General features: G+C 38.6%; 1 protein-coding gene across 3 annotated transcripts in view; it reads right to left on the reverse strand.

Annotated features, from left to right (window-relative positions):
- TTC37 (tetratricopeptide repeat domain 37) overlaps positions 1 to 17,299 on the reverse strand; it is an 89,544-nt gene that overhangs the window by 60,207 nt on the left and 12,038 nt on the right. For all 3 annotated transcript variants that reach the window (XM_029910902.1, XM_024206841.3, XM_024206849.3), the window contains exons 9-17: positions 10,484 to 10,624; positions 8,109 to 8,210; positions 7,052 to 7,191; positions 4,420 to 4,506; positions 4,231 to 4,334; positions 3,999 to 4,125; positions 2,393 to 2,572; positions 739 to 863; positions 15 to 268 (exon numbers count right to left, since the gene is read on the reverse strand). In XM_029910902.1, coding sequence (XP_029766762.1) covers positions 15 to 268; positions 739 to 863; positions 2,393 to 2,572; positions 3,999 to 4,125; positions 4,231 to 4,334; positions 4,420 to 4,506; positions 7,052 to 7,191; positions 8,109 to 8,210; positions 10,484 to 10,624 — 1,260 coding nt within the window. The remainder of the gene's footprint in view (positions 1 to 14; positions 269 to 738; positions 864 to 2,392; positions 2,573 to 3,998; positions 4,126 to 4,230; positions 4,335 to 4,419; positions 4,507 to 7,051; positions 7,192 to 8,108; positions 8,211 to 10,483; positions 10,625 to 17,299) is intronic.

A 17,299-nucleotide genomic window follows, 5' to 3' on the forward strand; every position in this document is an offset into this window, starting at 1 on the left:
TCCATCTTTATTACCTTTGAGAGCAGGTACATATTCTTTTGACTTCTTTAAGATTTGTTGGTATTCAGCTATAGCGTCTTTATATTTTCCTAGAATCTGCTCAATTGATGCAGCCTTGTAAATACTGTATATCGATTCAGGATTCAGCTCACTGGCCTTTGTAAAGGACTTCAGTGCTGTTGTATATCCACCTCTGCTCAGGTATGCCTCTCCTAGAGACTCCCAACAGTTGGAGTCCTTTGGATCCGCCCTTAGAGCTGCCTGCAAGCTGAACATGTCAGGAAACAAAAGAAAGTTACCCAAATTCAAATAAGGTAGACCATTAGTTAATTTAAAATACAAAATCTCTGCCTTGCATAAATGTAATGAATGTATATGAAATTATATAGTTTTAGGTTTTTCTTATGTAATTTTCAGCCTCCTATAGCACATTATACAATGTAATAAATTTCAAAGTTTTGGCTCAAGATCCTACGGAGACGAAGTTTTATAAATGATCTCAATGAAATCTGATTTCTGACTACTGCTCTCAAGGGTAAGTTTTTCTGTAAAAGGAGAAGAGTAGACAAAATGACTTTATAGCATTTGCTGCAGCATCAACTGCAATAAGCCAAATCTCTTAATAGGGAGATTTGCTTTGTTATTTTCACTGTCTTTGGCATAAATAGATTTTAGAGATTAAACTATTTGACTAGCACTGTGGGGCTAACAGCTTAACTCAATTACTAGTTCTCTTACTCAGCCACTGCTTGGGAGTGCTGACTGGCTCTCAGGTAGTAAAGTCCACGACGAAGCCAGGCCCACTTTGCTGTACCGGCACTTGCTCTTTCAGTTACTGCAGTCAAGATTGCCAGAGCAGTCTCCTAATAAAACCCAAAAATATCAGATTAGATACATTTACATGCACATGCAATATAAAGAGAACAAATCATTGTTTGGGATTTGCATTTGTCTAACAAATACTACTCAAGTATTGAGGCGCAGGTCAGTTACTTTAACAGGGAAAACAAAAAAGCCTATATTTCTCCAGAATCACTCTCATATCAGATATTAGTTATGGACTATTGTCTGGGAATGGGACATGTTTTAGTTATGTTATTTCTTTCACAAGGGGAATAATGAGACTGACTTGCATAGACTGATCTTAAACTTTTGTTCACCCCTCTTTTATCAGATCTCTTAAAGTAAGGCAGACAGAGGATGGCGGGGCAGGGAAGAGATGGAAGAAGAATTATAGAAAACTTTCTACCAGCTGACCTTACCACAATAGGTTACTACCGAGGCAAGGAACAATTTGTCTCCTTCCTCCATGGACTCTGCTAGCCATCGCTGCTTTTTAGTCCATTTTTGTCTGTTGTAGACCTACACAAACATGGGTCACTTCAAAAGTTCCACTGAAAATTCTAGCAGCTATGCAAACCCTACAGTCTACATTTGATTTGTTTGAATCTCAGATGAGTCCTGACTGATCAGAAGCGTTAGCCTGAAAACTGACCTCTAGTTGTTGCGGGGGTGAGAAAAGAGGGGGAGAACCATTAAAGATCTAGAAGACAAGATTAAACACTCACTTTGAACCTGTGCTTAAATTAATCTGTGACAGATAAGATGGTAATGCTTTTGTACATTAGAAAACTGAGCATTTAATAAGAACATTAGAATCTTTAAAGAGCATGAGTTATTCCAAAGACTTTGCAGTTCACTGAAGTCCCATACCAAATCTGACTCTAGTATATATTCTAAAGACAGTTTATTTTTCAGACTTCTCCCTGTTAACAGTTTCATCCACCTCAACTAGAACAGGCAGATAACTATGACATCTCCTGGGTGCTGGGGGGAAAAAAATATTACCACCGTTATTAAAAGATCTTTATTTTCTCTACTATGAGCAGAACTACTGAAAGCCATAGTTACTGGCTCTATAGCTGAGTTCCTAACACTAAGCTTCCAGACTTCCATATTGTTTAGTGAAACTATTAAGAGTGGGGGTTTGCTTTTTTTTTTTTTTTATAAATAGGCTACAAGAGTTGATACAGGTAGGCCAAGAAGTTCATCTAAAATAAATATTCTGGGGGAGGATGTTTTGGATTGTTTGAGTAGTTTGTATGGCTGACATGAGGTTTTCATGTTTGCCAATTAACCGTCCCACCCCCAAAATCATGCTAATTCTGGTGCTCAGAAATATTATGTCAAATTTTCTCCCCCAAAAAAGTTTAATCAATATTTTTAAGTGGAGAAGTCAAGCAGGCCTGAAGCTATAACATTACTAAACAATGAAAAAGAGACCAAGTGTCCAGTCTCAAAACTCTATGTATTTTGAAGACAAGAAAATCTGTTCTTCTACAAGTCACTTCAAATTGGACCATAAATGCTCAAAAAAATGGATATACAATACCGTGTCTCCAAGTTCCACACTTAAGTCTACAGCTGCTGCTCCAGCTTCTCCATCAGTTCTATCTAGTTCAAAAGCCTTTTTATAGCAGCCACGAGCTCTGCTTTTGTCTCCAGCTACATCTCTGTAGTAATGACCTAAATAGCAGAAGACGCTTCCCATGTAGCTGTCCAATTTTGCAGCCTACGAACAGGCACATCAATGGAAAAGAATACGGTGCATTTTGAAGCATAATTATAAATACACAAGAATGAGTCCATTGATGTGTAAATATTTACACAACAGAGGCCATATCGAACCAAAGACATACGTTACTTGTGAATTTCTCATGTAGCATCAAAGGTAATATATTAAAGCTAGGCAGAATTTTAAAACAAAAAAATACTCAATTGTTTCACAGAGTTTACCGAGGGTTATAAATATGCCAAATGCTTGTGAATGTTGCACATCAGACAAAACAAGTTGTGAAGGGAACATTACAATCCACTTTAATAAGCATTTAGAGTGTTGTTACAACTGTAAGTTTAAAATACTGTCATTTTTCTAGCACTGTGCTTGTAGTTTTGCTGCATTACATCATGCAGAACTTCAAGCTGATTTATTTTGTTATGTACTGAAGTTTAAACAATCTTAACAATGGGAACTTTAAGTTTTGCTATTGTTTAGGTCTGAAAGGCCACAAACAGCAGAGTGACAGTTTTGTAGTGATCAATGAAAAAGGCCAACATACATAAATTATTAGAAGTGTCATTTTCATATTGTCCAGCATACAGCACAGAGATCAGACTGGGGCAGTAGATGAGGATGTAATTCTTTCACTCTTCAGATTGGAGTCTATAAATGTTCTTTTCCCAGCCAGAGTGAGAAAAAGAAATACCCCTATATACAGAGGGTAAAAGGTTGTGGTTTGGGTTTATTTAAAAAAAACGAAAACCCCAAAACACAAAAAACAAGTCTGTTGAAAAAAACCTGTGGTGTATCTGTTGACCAAGTTTATAATCCATGCCAAAAAACAAGAATGCAGCGTGCTCGACATGTCCCTTAAGTGAGTCGCATGCATCACAATTGTGTACACATTCATTTCTATATAGGAAAAAAACAAGGGGAAAACCCCAGCTTACTTAAATCAGTAGCACCCAACCTTTCAACTTGGTTATCCAACTTGAAATTTCCCAACCCTCCTTTTTTGTCTCTCCTGCCCCTTTCCTCCCATTTTTTCAGTTGCCACTTTAATTTTCCCTTCTTTGCCTCCTTCCCCACTTTCTGAAGTTGCATGTGCATCGGCCTGGACTGCATAGCCCAGGAGAAAAGGTAGGTCAGAAGCTGCTTCCTAAGTCACTACCATTAGGCTGCATTAGGAGCCTCTATGAGAGCAAGGTGAGGAGGCAGCAAGTAGCTTTCAAGGAGTCACATGGTTTCAAGAAAGAGTTTGCATGGAGATCCATTTTCCCCAGCTTCCACTTTTAATTTGTCCTACATGCAAGCTTTCCAACCTCTCAGCTTGTGAAACATTAGATACACATTTAGCCTCATTCCAGCCAAGATATTTTTTAACTTAGGTTTTATAATAAACAGTTCCACATGAACATGTTAACGGTGTTTTTGTTACCTTCAGAAACTGAGTGAGAGCTTTTGTTTTATCTTTCCTTATTTCTTCACCCATGAACCAGTAAGTGAGTCCTAGGTAGTGATGGTACTCTGCAATTTCAGCTTTTCTTTCAATCGCTCTTTGAAAGCTAAGTAAAAGAGGAGGCACAGGGGGTGGGGAGAGAGGAAAAAGGTCATATAAGTCCTTAAAGAGTTCCCTCATGCCTTATAGAGTCACACAAAAAAAAACCTACCTTCTCTCTGCCTGTTGATAATTCTTTTGGGTATAATGAATCAAACCCTCAAGAGCATGGGCTTCTGCCAGGTGAGGGTGGGACAACACGAGCTGTTGTGCAACCTGCCAAAGGATATGTTTTGATTTTTTTCCCCAGTTATATACAGGAATAAAAACAGTTCAATTTAAAAGAAAAAGAACAGATTACCTTTGAAGCTTGATCAATCAAACCTTTGTTCAGATAAGCCTGACCTTTGAGAGCTAGAAGCACTGGGTCATTATTTATATCTGAAACCTAGAAAATAGTAAACACTAGCTGAAACTTTATTGAACCCTACAATCGATAGGTTATTACTCATCTAAGATATTAGACCCATCTCCAGGCATAATACAAATAGTAAATATATTAACTCTACCCTTTCTGTCCCCAGATAACAAAAGCCACTTAGAAATTGTTATGGCTGTGCTTCAAATCTTTTAGAGAAATTAAGTAATGCTAGGAATCTGTGTTGAATGCCATTCACAATAGAAGTGTTCAGTACATACATGAATTTAAGTTTTGGAGGGGGTTATTTAGATCCTTGAAAGTTATAACTAACTGGCCTTTGTTCTACTGACTCATCATAGCAAAGAAGTATGCTACAGCTTGTAGATCAGCAAGTAAAAGGACTTTGGGTATAGAAAATGTAAAATATACATATAAGGGTAGAGTTTTATTTTTAAAATAAGATTTGCATATCTTCTCTAAAGAAGCTTAATGTAGCATTAGAACAGATTTTATAGTTGTGGAATTAACCATTTTAAGCAGACGTTTTTCGGGGCTGAGTTTCAAAAAAAAAAAAAAAAAAAAATCAGACAGCAAGGTAACTGAAGATAAATGCTGCAGAATAGTTAATATAAAACTTAGTGGAGCTATCCAAAGTAAAACCTGCTTCAATGTGTTATCTTTGAAAGTCTGTTATGCATTTCTGCTTGTGTGTCAGCTGTCAATTCTCCTTCCTCCCCCCAAGGTATATGGTGAGGCACACTGCACTTCTCAGGGCAAGACTGAAGGTCATAATAATATTAAACATGCAATTTCACATTGATAGTGCACCTCCCACAGTTTAAAACAGTCTTAAAAGGAAGCTTACATATTAAGGGAGAATAAGGAAAAGGAAGAATTTCATTGATTTAGATAGGCGCTTAAGTGACCTTGGACAGAGTGGTTTCTGTGGAGTGTAGGGAGCAAATGGAAGAGATCAAGGGCAGAGCTGGGAGGGAAGTCTAAGCAGTGAGTAAAACAGCATGCACTAAGATTTTGGAGACAAAGAGCAAGATGGGATAGTAAAGCAGCAACCAGGAGCTGTCCCTCATTCTCTCCTCCCTGTATTTGTCACCATAAATAAGTGAGAAAAGAGTGCTTCAAGATAAAGTATACTTAATGTTTTTCCACTAAGTCAGAGAGAAGTGAACTAGAGGAAACAGAGCTAGACTTTAAGAAGGACCCAGAGTTAATGTGAAGATACCTGCAGTTTTTCATCCTTGTGATTCTTTCAGAACAAGATATTAGAACAGGTACTGCTGGACTCCAGAACATTTGTTTAAGGCTAGATTGGCAACACACAGTAAATGTTGGAGATACTAACAGCCACATCCCAACCTTTCACACATCCTCTATATCTGTCAAACAGTGCATGTATTCTGGAATTCCATACTGAGTGCTCTCTTTAAGTGCAGCTATCATTCCTCTCCAAGCTTGTGTATTTTAGGAGTGCTGGATGAGCTTGTATTACAAGTTCACAGTAAGACACTTCAGTAGCTATAGGGGCCCAGAGTATTAGTTTGAGAAAATGGAAATCTGCAATTCCTCCCTCATACATAGACTGTTTAGTGAGCACTCTAGTACTACCTAAATGGACAAAAAATGACTGTCTAATAGAAACGCTTGGAAAAAATGTGAGGCTGTCTGGTCACATAACTATTGCATACTTTTGCAGTTGAGTATATATTAAACCAGGGGTCGGCAACGTTTGGCACGCGGCTCGCCAGGGTAAGTACCCTGGCGGGCCGGGCCAGTTTTATTTACCTGCTGACGTGGCAGGTTCGGCCGATCGCGGCCCCCACTGGCCGCGATTCGCCGTCCCGGGCCAATGGGGGCGGCGGGAAGCGGTGCGAGCGAGCGATGTGCTGGCCACGGCTTCCCGCCGCCCCCATTGGCCCGGGACGGCGAACCGCGGCCAGTGGGAGCCACGACCGGCCAAACCTGCCGCGTCAGCAGGTAAATAAAACTGGCCCAGCCCGCCAGGGTTCTTACCCTGGCGAGCCGCGTGCCAAACGTTGCCGACCCCTGTATTAAACCTATGTGTACTGGGGATATGTTCTCATTTTATCTATTTAGTCACTTTAATAACTGATGCTGTGTGTGACCTCTATGGGTTCAGGGTTTGTTTTACAAATCATAAACATTGAATTTTGTTTTTTTCTTTGGTTTTTCCATCTTGTGTTTATATAGGTTTTGTTTCATTGTGTGTTTATATTAAAACAAAAATAAAGCTAAAACAAAAAGAAGGGACCGGAGATAATAAGGTGCGAAAATGGAGGTCATCAGTGAGACAGGTTGAAAATTTAAAGATTGATAGTAGAAGAGAGACTGCCAACTCAGAGTTGAAGTGACTAAGAATGTGGATAAGATGTGGAAGGTGAGAGAGAGGGAGACATGTTTTACCAAATACTGTGGATATAAAATAATTCTCTGCACTGGGAATAAAATAAGGGGAGTGGAAACATTCTTTGATTGTGAGTGCAATAGGAAGACAGCTTGATTTGCTTTAAATATACCTATATCAGCCAAAAAATACCTGCTCAAGAGTGCTAATGGCTTCTTCTGCAGCGTCAGCACCTGCTATTTTAATAAGAGCCTCTGCTTTCAAATGAAGGGCAATGTATTTCTGCTGTAGATTGCCACTATCATCATCAAATTGTCCTGATATCTTAAGAGCTGTTAAAAAATGAAAGATTTCATTTTAGTTCCATGCTTGATTTAAGAAGGGCACTATCAACTTGACATTTTGTGATGCTTACTTATTTAAGTGTTCAAATTTGACAGAGCACCCTCTATCATACCATTTTTCTTAAGATTTTTTTTAAAAGTGTGTTACTTGGTCTTTTCTGTTCCCCTGTTACTTAAATCTGTTTAGAAAGAGAGCACTTAGCTATACTAGGATGGATGTGGAATTGACTGTATACAAGGTGCTGTCAAACATACAGAAGAAACTGGGGGGAAAAAGGAAATACTTTATTTTCACTAGTTTTCCAGTTATAATAATCATGTACCTTACTAGGTACAAAGTTTTCAGACATTTTGAACTGACAGTGTCCCTTTAAAAGCAAAATTTAGCTTTCCCTTATCTGTGTAGAGTAAAATTCAGGTGGAAAACAAGATTGAACTTAGTATCAGTAATTGCAGTTTTGGAAATTGCTCCAATAAATAATAGCTGAGAATCTCAAAGGATCAAGACAGTTTAACAACTCTAGAGCTTGAACACCATGGGAAGTTGTCCATGTGTAAGATGGACTTGTGAATACATCTAGCTAGATATTATTTTATCCTTCAATTGCACCAGGCCTTTTCAGAGGGGAAAAAAAAATCCATGCAGAGTACCCTTCTATTTGTAACCATAACATTAGCTTCTTCAGTTGGCACTACAGAAAATTATTTTTTCACTAACATTTTGAGAAGGGACACCTTATTAGCCTTTGGATCAGATTTCTTAAGATAGTTATAGTTCAGAAGCACAATATAACTCACTTCTTTGTATTTGCTACAAAGTAAGCTAACATGACCATATTGTTTTCTAATCTAGTATAAAGTGAAAGATTAGGAACTACCACTCTTTTCAGCTAAAGGATAATTACCTCGATTGCAGGAAATAACAGCTTCTTTATGTTTATGCATTTTCATTTGCGCCTCTGCCAGATAATACCATGCTGCTTGACATCGGCTGGTCTGCTGCAAACCTAGAACAAATATTTTTAAAATCAGTATTTGTTTAAAATAAATCTTGGGGATACAGATAGCCTTAGTGGGTGTTGGAAGTGGTAGTACATTACAGTTTTATCACGAACACACCACCACGAATCACCATGCTAAGTGGCACAGAGACCCAAATAGAGATCTTATTTTATTTTAGTCCAGGCTTATAACATTATCTTGCCACTTGTAATTAACAATGAAATAAGGTGGACCTAAAAAAAAAAAAAAAAAGGAGTGCAAGTTTTGCTATTATGACACATTCAGTATTTTCACAATATTCTTCCTATCCAGCAAGAAACTGGGAGAAAAAGGCAAGGAATTACACACCACTATGGTTTAGAGATATATTTTCATTTTGAATATAAAAATTTCCACTTAATAGGAGATGAGCACCAAAATCTCCTGGACTACTCCAAAAATTTCCCCTCGGGTCTTTGTCCACCACCAAAAGATCTACAGAGGCCAATACAGCATGAGCTCCACCCAGGTCTAAAGGCAGACTGAAAGAGATCAAAGAAATTTCAGGACTTAGATAATATTAAAGCTATTTCACCACAACTTCCTCACTAGCCTTCCTTAAAAACAGAATGTTAAAAATCTGGTGATAATTGAGGAGTTCACTGGTGTTTTAAGATTTAGTCACCCCTCTCCACGCTCCCACCCCAATAAAACTTGAGCCAATCTGTTACTCAAAAGTGTAAGTACCTTGATTGTCCACTGGTATCTGTCAACAATAGATTCAACTTTCCTTACCATGCCACAGCCTGAAGTTCCCTCAAAGCCTTGAAATGAAACCCAGCAGACAGACGCATGGTATTAACTGTACTCCCCCATCACAGACACAGTGTTTGGTTTAGGAAAAAAAATGTAAGGGGATATTTTGAAGGTGGGGGGGGGGGCGGCAGTTTAGCAACTAACAATGACTCAGTTTCACTTGCTCCATGCCACTCATTCTTTCCCATATTAGGCACTTTAACTAAATGAACCTGAAATTTGAGTTCATGACTAGGGCTGGTTGCAGTATTTTTAGTTCTTGGCCAAAAAGATGTTCAGGAATTCAATTTTTTTTAAACCAAAAAATCTATTTCATGTCAAAAGTCCCTACATTCCACAGAAAACTGGGTTTTTACGTTAAGGTTTTTTGGGGGGGAAAACAGAATCTGCTTTCTTCAGAAAATTGGTTTTATGTCAAAAAGCTGAATGCCTGAAAACCTGTGTTTTTGACCAAAAAATGAAATATTTTCATATGGATATGATGCCATGCCTCATTGGGGTTGTAGTTCAGATGCCACAACTTCCCATTTGTCTCTATGGACCAGGCTCCCCAGCCAGACTACATCTCCCATGACACACCATAGTCTCTTCTCGTGATGAGGAGAGGTACATCATAGGAATCCCTAGCCAGGGGTCATCATGGGAGATGTAGTCTGACTGGGGGCGTAAGGCACCTGATTATCACTCCCATAGGCATTGACATCAATGGTATCAATAAATTGAAATATTTCAGATTTCCAGTCAAAAAGTTGAAAATTTTCCATGGGGGGAAAAATCCTTATTTTCCAACAAGCTCTAGTCATGACCCATTTTAAGAGAGCCTTTTACGTCTGAGTGCAACCAAGCCACTAATAAATCAAATATTAGTTTAACATAAAACACTGCAGTAGTTATAGCTGCTGTATAAAAGCTTAAAGATTCTCTTTCAAAGGTCAAGACAATCATTTTAGTGTAAATATACACATAAAGAAGTTTTTAAAGGGACACCATAGCTTAATGAAAAAAGAGTCACCTCTGAGTTTGTTTTTAATCTATTTTCATAAGGCTACAACTGAAAGGTTAGAAAAATATTATAATTTACTTTATGCATTGGTAACAGAACAGTCAATTTCACTGTTTCTTTTGTATAATATGCATCCTCTGCCCTTGGGATTGTGTGGGATTTGACTCAGCAACAGGGTGAGAGGGGGAAAAAGTGTTTAAAAAAAAAAAAAAGGAACACACTTATAGAAACATTTCAGAATTGGTAAGGAGCAGATGTAGTAACCGAAACACCTTTTAACTTTTTTTTAAAAAATTGGCTAGATTTCAAGCAATGTTCCTCTAAATTTACTGCTTGTTTTACCTAATTATAAAATATTTAGCTGATTCCACTTTGAGCACAAAGCCTAAAATAAATCCAGTATAATTTAGCAATTGTACCTAGCAGAAATATTCATTACTATGCAACATGTTATCCATTCCTTTCATATTACATGTTTACCTTCAGTTAGGCTCTTGACAGCTTCTTCATATTTTTTTTCTTGGAGGAATTTGATACCTAAACCAATAAGGCCCGGGCTGCTACTTGAGTCCATCTCCATAAGCCTGCAACAACAACGCAGGGCCTCTTCAGTGAAACTGCCTAGTATCAGAAAAAGAAAATTTCTCATAACCACAGTTTGATGGTGCATAACAACCAAAAGTCACAAGAAGATTTAAAAATTTATTCTACTCAACAGATTTAGAAAGAAATTAATTTACTTAGCCATCAGACCTAATTTGGCTGAATTTTTAGTAGCAGTTTCCTACCATACAGTAATTTCTAAAACTAGCAACCAGTTTTCAGAAGTACTATACAGACAGAGTCAAGAAACACTACAGGTACTTAATACCTCTGAACCACATACCAAAATTTGTAAGTCTGGAATTTGGATTTAGCCACTCAGGTTACATTGCTAAAGGTCATATCCTCATTAAGGGAAACTACTTTCTAGATAGGCCTTTCAATTTAGCCCAGTGAAGATCCCACCTGCTACAACAAGCCAAAATTAACGCTTGCCTGAATACCCCATCCCACGAGTCCCTTACAGAGGACCTTGCAGTCTGACTACATAATGCAATTTGAAAGAATAGTTAGGTGAGAGAGAAAGTGTGCAAACATGAGAATGACTCTGTAGCTTGATGTTTCGAGCACTCAGATGGGAGACCCAGGATCCAGTCCCCCTATTCCAATTACCTTTTTTTTTTTTTTTTTTTTCAAATTATTTCTTCAGTGGAACAGCTTCAACAGGAGAGAGACTGAGGGGGCCCCACATCAGAATATCCTATAGCTCAGTGATTGGAGTACGCATCTGAGAGGTAGCCAATTCCTGTTCAAATACCTTCTTGCCTTCAGGTGGACAGAGGACTCCCACATCCCAGGTGAGCCCCTAACTACTGAGCTAACAGTTTTAAGGGAGAGAGTCTTTCTCTTCCCACCCCAAAAACAGCAAAGGTGCCTAACTCCAAAAGAGGGTCTGCACCTGAGAATCCCAAGAGGAGGGAGATGCTTCCCTGAAGCATGGACTTGGCACCTCTCTCTGTGAGATGGGCAGGGCTTAGCACATACCCCCTCAGCTTGGCATTTCCCAGTGGTTAGCTTAGGAGGTTCCCCACCTACCATGCTGAATTTGTGAATCCCATTCTAAAGCACCTATCTCTTCCCACTCATTGTATCAGGAGTTTAGGCACCTAACCCAGGCTTTGTGAATCCAAGTGATTTTCTAGGTGCTTTAGTTTCTTTGTGAATATAGCCTTTAGTTTCTTGTACCTTCTCCCCTTCCCAAAGGACCTAACAGAAAGTTCACTCCTGGTGGTCTCCTAAGGCACTATGAACAAAGGAATGCCCAGTTTAACTCCAGAGGAAAAAGGCTTGAACTACATAAACCCTTGTTAATCAGTAATTACAGTGGCTTAAATGCTCTCATAGCAGCCAAGTTTCAGTTCAAACCACTTGTAAAAATGGACAGCACGTACAAACATTACTGAACCAGAGGCTGTCACTACAGCACAGGAGAGGAAGAAAGAAGCCCATGCTATCTCACTTCAGGAATTTCACTCAGGAACTTGTAACTAGACGAATACTCCACTCCTCTATCTCGCCACTGTAGTAGATGTGAAACCATGGAAGTATGGAAACTTCAAAAGACTAGTTAGTATATTGAGATGTGACATAGGATTTGTCATAAACTTGTGTATCTATAAATGCTATATATAACTTGTAGTCTAGCCCCATCAGGGAGGGTTACCAAGTCTCACCCCCTGAGAATTAAAATTGGGGGGAGGGTTAATTACTGCAGATTCTGGCACAGGTAAACAATTCCAGAGAAATATCATACTAGTTCATACTGGGGTCAAGAGGCCCAGCAGACAGAGAAAGACATGAGATTGTACCTAAGAGGGCAAAATGCTGCTGGAAGGGTTTGAAGGACTTGGAAACTGAGCAGGCTGTCCTTCATATGGAAGATGATTGAAACCTAGTTAAGCTTAATACCATGTAGATCAGCTGTTTTCAACCAGCAGCCCACTTGCTGCCCAATCAGCACACAGCTGCGGCCCATGTGACATCCTCCTGGCCATACAGGTAGCATATATATTGTGTGGATGCGGCCCACATAATAGAGAGCTGCATATGCAGCCCACAATGGTAAATAGATTGAGAACCACCAGTGTACACTGTTTATTGATTATATATGGATTATGAGAAGCATCAACATGAAAATATAGATACAAGGTATCTGTAGTTGCCACCCAAACCTACGAGAGAATAAAAGTCACTTTTTAAAAAGTAAGCATATGCATCTGCAGAACTTACTTTACTGTGTATATTTCAGGACTTACTGCCACTTTAAAATTATCCCTGCAGTCTCTTTTCTGTGTGTGTGCTGGAAGGTTATCATCAACCCTACATGAGCTACAGGCAAGATTAAACTTCCCAAGTGATCAAGATGACTTTCCAGCCTGGTCTAAATGACCATGTCATTAAGGTAAGATATTCTAAGAGCCGCTGAAATAAGATTCATCCTGTGTATAAACTATGCAGCACAGTTAAACCAAAAGAAGTTTGGGTGGTGAATCTCCTACTTTATGGTACAGTTTTTTATAGACAAGAATTTATCCGGGGGGACGGATAACTCAGTGGTTTGAGCATTGGCCTGCTAAACCCAGGGTTGTGAATTCAATCCTTGAGGGGGCCACTTTGGGATCTGAGGCAAAATCAGTACTTGGTCCTGCTAGTGAAGGCAGGGGGCTGGACTCAATGACCTTTCAAGGACCCTTCCAGTTCTAGGAGATAGGATATTTACAATAATTTACAAGATTTCAGTTGCCAGTTGATTGATTGTCCATTTTTGGGATCAGTTAGCACATCAGGATGTCAGTGATATTTCCCATATGCATACACAACCTGCTCATCTTTAGTTACCAATACAAAAGGGAAATAGAAATACTGTTAGAAAATTGAAGCCCTAGTGGCACAGTAAATGAATTTGTGCAATCTTTTAAAAGAAAATACAACTTCTGTGCTTTCCCATGTTTGTGGCAGCTCTGAAGTTATAGGCAGACTTGGGGAAGGAAGGCAGAGATCCATGGTAGAAAGCAAGACACAAATGTAATAAATGGTTAAAAAAAATTAAAAACAGATTAAAGTAATTGTTCAGATGGCTGTACATGCATCTGGCATTTCTGCATGGCATTAATGGAACATGGATTTTTTTTAATATATACCAAAACCATCTATTTTTAGAGCATATTATTTTCTGATCATGAGCATTTCCTATTTGTAAAACTTGACATAATATATGTCGTTTTAAAAATCTACAGTACAAATGCTTTAACTCAGTGGTTCTCAATTGATTATACATTGTGTTACCTGGGCCGCCGATGCCAGGTGGCAGGGCAGCAGAACACACATAAGGCGCATAAGTCAAATGAGCAGCGCTGTATATAGGGGGCCTAGAAAGAAGCCACATTCTACAAGATTGTACACACAATATCACCCAAAAAAATGCCAACTCCAGAAAATTTTATATACAAGTGCTGGAAAATAAAGTCATGAAGATTCAGCATACTAAGGGTAGGTCCAAATTTAAAACAGTGCATCAGCCGAGCTGCGCCACTGTAGCGCTTCAGTGCAGATGCTACTACACCAACAGGATAGCTTTTCCCGTCAGAGTAGTTAATAATCCTCCTCCATGAGAGGTGGTAGCTATGTTGATGGGAGAAGCCCTCCCATTGACACAGAGCTGTCTACACTGGGGGTTAAGTCAGTATAACTGCGTCACTCAGGGATATGGATTTTTCACACCCCTGAGTGATGTAGTTATATCCATGTAAGTTTGTAAGCCATTGCCAAAATCTCAGAAGTAGCAGAAGCAGGTACTGACTGTTCAGGGGAGGCCACAACTCAGGGCAACTGTTCCCTCAGTCTACTTTGCACCCTGTAATCTCACTGAGAAATTCTCAAGTAGAAGGGTTCTGCTGGGATAGCTAACTATTTCATGCCTTTAAAAATGAATCCAAGCTGGATACCTAGTCTCCTAGAGCAAGCTGAAGCTTGGTCAAGATATCTTACAAAAAACATATCTTGAAATTAGATTATTAAAAATGGAAATTTTAAAAGTATATAGTGTTAAGGAATACTGAATACCGAGGCCAACAAATCTATGAGGGATAAGAAGGGCTACATCTTAAAAGTGAAATTAACCCCCTTTTTTAAATTACTCAAAGCAAAATTCAATCCACCTTTAGAGGTTACAGTGTTCAGGATCCTGGGAATTTGCACAAATATTCATGGGAGAGTGAAGGCTGTCGGTTACCATTACCTGTGATCTTTGTCTAAAAAGAGTAATTTTTGTATTCATATTTTCCTAAGCAACAACTTAGATGAGGCAAACTGGATTTTCTGAAAGCAGAAATTTCTACAATTGGTGCTGTATCAATCACCAAAATGTTGCATTATCAATGATGACAAGAATTTTTTAACTGACGATAAACCCGTAACATTTTTAAAGAGATAAATTGTGGCACCTCACTACCAGAAGAGTGAAGACAAATTTGAGAGATTCTACTGCTAGATTCAAAATTTCTAATTTCCATAATTGTACAGAGATGGGATTCAACTGACTTCCCTGTTTCTTTAGCTTCAACACTCCAGACCAGATCCTGTACTGTATTTTAGATGTGCTTGGCACAGCTCAGAAGTGGAGAAAAAGGTGGCATTAAGCCACATTCATATTCCCCCAATTCTGAGGCTGGTTGACAGCATAAATCATAGTAGCCCTAAAGTCACTTATTTAGGTGCTTAAATATGGATCTGCGAGCCTTACCTTTAAAGTAGACACACATTTTTCAAAATCTTGGTCTAAATTTCTATGATTGTTCAATTATAACTTTTTATATATTTGTTTAACCTGGATTAGCCTGTAGAAAATGGAAGCATGGTCTAAACAATACACCTTGTAAAATTTGTTTAGATATTGTGTACAGTATTATATTCTGTGATCTTTGAGGTGCTGGCCATAACATCTTTACAATGTTTTATGTTCTATAAATAAGTGAACACATGCCAGAATTTGAGTGCAGTTTCAAGCCCACGTTTCTTAAAGTGCAAAACTGTCAGCTAAATGACCATTTATGTATAAATGGACTGCAACGTAGTATCGGCACACTACAATAAAGAAATCACTGTTTAATCTTTACATTTAGGCTATACAGTGTATTATATGTGGTGCTAAGAAAACCCCAATTGCAATCAGGGTCCCATTATGTTAGGCACAATGCAAACACCTAGATAAAAGACAGTCTCTTCCCCACAGGGCTTATAATCTTTCAAGACAGACAAAGGGTTGGAAGGGAATCAGGCACAGCGAAGTGAAGTGACATGGCCAAGATCACCCAGCAAATTCCATAGTCAGTAGGAATTCCTTTTGTCTCTGAACAAGTTCACCACTGGCATAGGATCAGTAATTCCATTGAATTTAATGGAATAACTGTAACTGAAATGGATGTCTGCTTATTCCAACAAGGATAAAGAGAGAACACTGAAAACTGTTAAAGCCCAGGAAACTATATGGTTGGATAGTTAAGATTCATTTTACCAATACTGGTCCAGGCACATAGAGATGAAAATAATAAATGACTCTTTGCATGGAGGAGTGAATTCAGCAGTTTTGTGCCTGGTGAAGATCAGTGCATTCCAGAGCAGCAAGCCATATCTATTTTGAGATGGAACTTCAGCGTTAAGATGCTCAGGAAAGTCACAAAGAAACAGAATGAGCTTAACAATTACCTTCTCTTTGTTTTAAGCATAAAAGTCTGATTACATATTTGGATTCAGACTTATATTTAATTTAATAGAATGCACATGTTCTGGATTGTTCTGCTGTGATACAAAATACTATGTACTAGCTCTTCTTGTAGATGAATTATGCTTGTTTGGTTTGTTCTTGCTGGTTCCTTTCCACTGGGTTCAATTATTTTAAACACTGAAATTAAGAGTTCTGTATTACCATTCTTCTGCTCATGTATTACTTTCATGATGCCTAGCTCCCTGAAACTTGGTACTATAAGGCATTCTTCCACTCCTAACAAAGGAAATTATACAGCTTTATTGTTTAAAAAACACAGGAATTTCTGTATGGATTCTTGGCATATACTTCTTAGTTTTTGTGTGACATTCCTGGTCAATATGACTGTATATTTACAAATAGTTTTTTGGGGGGTGTCCAACTTGAAAGTCACTTCTGGCCCCTTTAAGGTATCCGCTGTGACACTCAAAGCTAACACATCTAAAATCACTATTCACTTGTACAATATTAATGCAATAGTGAGCGCTCAAAACTGAAATTTAACAGTTTCAAACCCAGCACTGTGGAAGACAGCATGCTGCCTTCTTAAAGCATATAACAAACAAATCTGTTTTTTAAAAAGACCCCTTTCCTTCACTTCACTGAAATACCCTAAAAAGCCCTGTTTACTCCCCACCCACCAGGAAGTCTTGTGGAGAAAGATTCATGAATGTTCCTGCCAAGAGGAAAGGGGTATACTGGTTCACCAATTCTCTCACTTTAGCTATCTCTAGAGCTTTGTTTAATTGTCACCATCCTTTCCATCAAAGACAAGTAAACAGGATTCTCTTCAAACCTCATGTAGCTAATCTTCTTTTATCTAGAGAGGCTCCTCTTGAGTATCATGAAGAACTCTTCCCATGGGACTGGGTACACTGCCAACAAAGGAATCAAGAATCCAGAACTGGTCTTGAACAAAGAATACTTATTTT

The sequence above is a fragment of the Terrapene carolina genome, unplaced genomic scaffold (genome assembly GCF_002925995.2).
Source record: "Terrapene carolina triunguis isolate 2854851 unplaced genomic scaffold, T_m_triunguis-2.0 Scaffold69, whole genome shotgun sequence".
Classification (NCBI taxonomy): domain Eukaryota; kingdom Metazoa; phylum Chordata; order Testudines; family Emydidae; genus Terrapene; species Terrapene triunguis.